Source organism: Condylura cristata, unplaced genomic scaffold (genome assembly GCF_000260355.1).
Source record: "Condylura cristata isolate star-nosed mole 26May11 unplaced genomic scaffold, ConCri1.0 scaffold00034, whole genome shotgun sequence".
NCBI classification, from domain to species: Eukaryota; Metazoa; Chordata; class Mammalia; order Eulipotyphla; family Talpidae; genus Condylura; species Condylura cristata.
Window position 1 is genome coordinate 2795445 of NW_004567135.1, and position 2819 is coordinate 2798263.

General features: G+C 64.4%; 1 protein-coding gene across 1 annotated transcript in view; it reads left to right on the forward strand.

Annotated features, from left to right (window-relative positions):
* The first annotated feature begins 1092 nt into the window (after positions 1 to 1092).
* Positions 1093 to 2819, forward strand: part of LOC101623223 (retinol dehydrogenase 7-like) — a 3063-nt gene continuing 1336 nt past the window's right edge. Inside the window, exons 1-3 of the mRNA XM_004692431.2 lie at positions 1093 to 1422; positions 2191 to 2449; positions 2495 to 2627. Of these exons, the coding sequence (XP_004692488.1) occupies positions 1110 to 1422; positions 2191 to 2449; positions 2495 to 2627 (705 nt within the window). The 5' untranslated portion in view covers positions 1093 to 1109. The remainder of the gene's footprint in view (positions 1423 to 2190; positions 2450 to 2494; positions 2628 to 2819) is intronic.

The window sequence follows — 2819 nt, forward strand, 5'->3', positions numbered from 1 at the left end:
AGGGTCCTGGCCTCAGCCCAGGAAGCAGGGACACGCTGGTCACTGCAGGTCACTTTGGGACACATTCCAGGCCTCAGGCACCGCCCTGCAGCTCCGGGAACCTACAGGCGAACCTGTGTGTGATCCTTCTGTTTACATGCTGGGCTCCGCCCTGACCTTGACCGCTCCTCTGTGCCTGCCCGGCAGGGAGTGAGAGACGTGGACCGTGAGGGAGACGCCAGGGCAATGGCACTGGCTCATGGTCCATCACCCACCCTGCTGCCTCCTTCCCTGTCACCCCGAGCCTGGCTGCACGAGGCCCTTCCCCTTCTGGGGCCCAGGCCCTCGCCGTGAGGGACACAGCCTGTTCAAGGTCAGTCATCTCCTCTAAGTCTCAGCGCTGGGGTTCGGGTCAGACGTGGCTGGGCAGGGGGCGCTCAGGGGAGGGCAGAGGCCATGAACCCCCCAGCCGCGGGGAAGGAGTGACTCACTGGGAGACCAGCTGGTGTGAGTCCTTCCAGCAATGCTCCAGCTCTTCCCTTCCATTTCCTGCCTGTAAGGACCGACACCCCTTTGTACCCACCATGCCTTTCACTCCAGAAAGCTGCTTGGTGCAGAACAGAACTCACACTCCTGGAACTCCTGCTCAGCCTCAGAGGCTGGCAGGGACTTGGTTGGTCCGGGGTGCGCCTGTGTGAGGAGCCGGCTGCGGGCGCCGGGTCTGTGCGGTGGAGCCTGTATCCTGTCCTGAACCAGATCCAGCTGCCTCTGGAAATCTCCCAGGTCGAGAAACCCAATTCTGTATGTTGGTAGTAGGATTCTGAGCTCTCTTGAGGACGGGGTGGCCTGCCTGCTCCGAGGGGCTGTGGCACCGGGTGTTCATGGGGACGCAGGCAGGGCTGAGGAAGGGAGGTGCTGCGGGCAGTGATGTTTACCAGGGGCAGGACTGGGGTGCTCAGGAGCGCATATAAGAGCTGGCAGGAAGTCCAAAGGGTAGCGGGACAGGGAAAGACGTCCAGACAGACGGGAGGGAGTTGACCCAACCTGGCCTGTGCGTGAGAAGGAGGGGGACAGGCGCAGCGTCCCGAGCGGATCTTCTCCTGCAGCCCGCGGCGTGGCCCCTGCGTGCCATGTGGCAGCTCCTGCTGGCCCTCGTGAGCCTGTACTACCTTGTGCGCTGGCTCCGGGAGCGCCAGGTGGTGAGCAACCTCAGCGACAAGTATGTCCTCATCACGGGCTGCAGCTCCGGCTTCGGGCACCTGCTGGCCCGGCAGCTGGACCGGCAGGGCCTGAGGGTGCTGGCTACCTGCCGCAACGAGGCGGATGCAGAAAAGCTGCGGGCCCAGGCCTCAAGCAGGCTGGAGACCGTGATCCTGGACGTGACCAAGTCCGAGAGCATCGCTGCGGCCGTCCAGTGGGTGAAGGAGCGCACAGGGTCACGAGGTAGCGCCCAGACTCCCATGTTTTCCTCTCTGTGCAGGGGAGACCTTTGCCTGCAGCGTGGGGTGTCCCGTCTGCTTTGGGTCTTGAATTCTCACGCACTGTCCTCAGCTCAGCCAGCTCAGGGGATGATTCTCCTCTCTGTCCATGGCCCCTGTGCTCCCCACCTAGGGCCTGCGTTTGGGGAGCATCTACCCCCATGTAATTACACCTGCAGGGCTGGGTGGGGGTTCCTTCCTCACCCAGCATGCACTGCTCCCTGGGAGGGCCCAGGATCCTCTGCAGGGGAGCAGGACGCGGCTGGAGGATTTCACGTCCGTGGGTCTGACACTCTCCGTGTCGTGCCGCTGACAAGAGACCCTATCACAGGGAGTCACGTTCGCATGACAGCCTCACTCCCAGGAGCTGCCCAAGGAGCTGAAACTCTAGTCCCCGGCCTTTGGTGTATCCGCTGCCAGTGTACCCCTCCCCCCGCCCTCACATCCCTTCCCCTGCCCCACACATAGGGGTGAGTCTCCCACTGATGGGGCAGAATGTATGAAACACAGGGGGGACGCCACGTCCACCAGGCATCGTCGCTGTTGCAGCCCCGACCCTCGGGCCTGACGTGTGTCCTGCAGGGCTCTGGGGTCCTGTCCCCTGCAGGCGGCCTGTCAACTGTGCTCCCCCCACCCCTCATGCAGCCTGGCATGATGGAGGGGTGAGGGGACCCCAGTGTGGGCCCTCAGGACATAGCTCAGAGGTGTAGTCTCTCTCCCCCTCTCTGTCCAGGACTCTGGGGCCTGGTCAATAACGCTGGCACCGGTGTGCCCCTGGGCCCCAATGAGTGGCTGACCAAAGAGGACTTCATGAAGGTCCTGGACGTGAACCTGCTGGGGTTGATCGAGGTGACCCTGGGCATGCTGCCCCTGGTGAGGAAGGCGAGGGGCCGCATCGTCAATGTGTCCAGTGTTGGGGGCCGACTGTCCCTTTTTGGTGGCGGCTACTGCATCTCCAAGTACGGCGTCGAGGCCTTCTCGGACTCCCTCAGGTATTGCATGCCCACAGCCCCTCTGTCCTCCTGCGGCCCCCTCAGGGAGCCTGTTTCCGCGGGGGCGTCACAGCCGGGCAGGCCCCTCTGCGGCCCTGTCCGCTTTGCCGAGCGCGCAGGGAGCCTCTCTCTGTGCTCCTTGAGTCGGGGGGACCCTGCAGTCGGGTCCCGCTTGACCGTGAGGGTCTGAACTGGGAAACCGGGGCCGAGCAAGGTCATCCGGGACCTTCCTGAGGGAGGAACTGACCTCAGTCCGGGCCAGGGTGAGCGGTGCTCACGGCAGAGCCCGTCCCAGCACAGACCGGGCCTGGCCCGAGAGGGTCCGGCGTGGACACACGCCCGTGGGGGAGGGGCGCGCCCTGAGCCATGC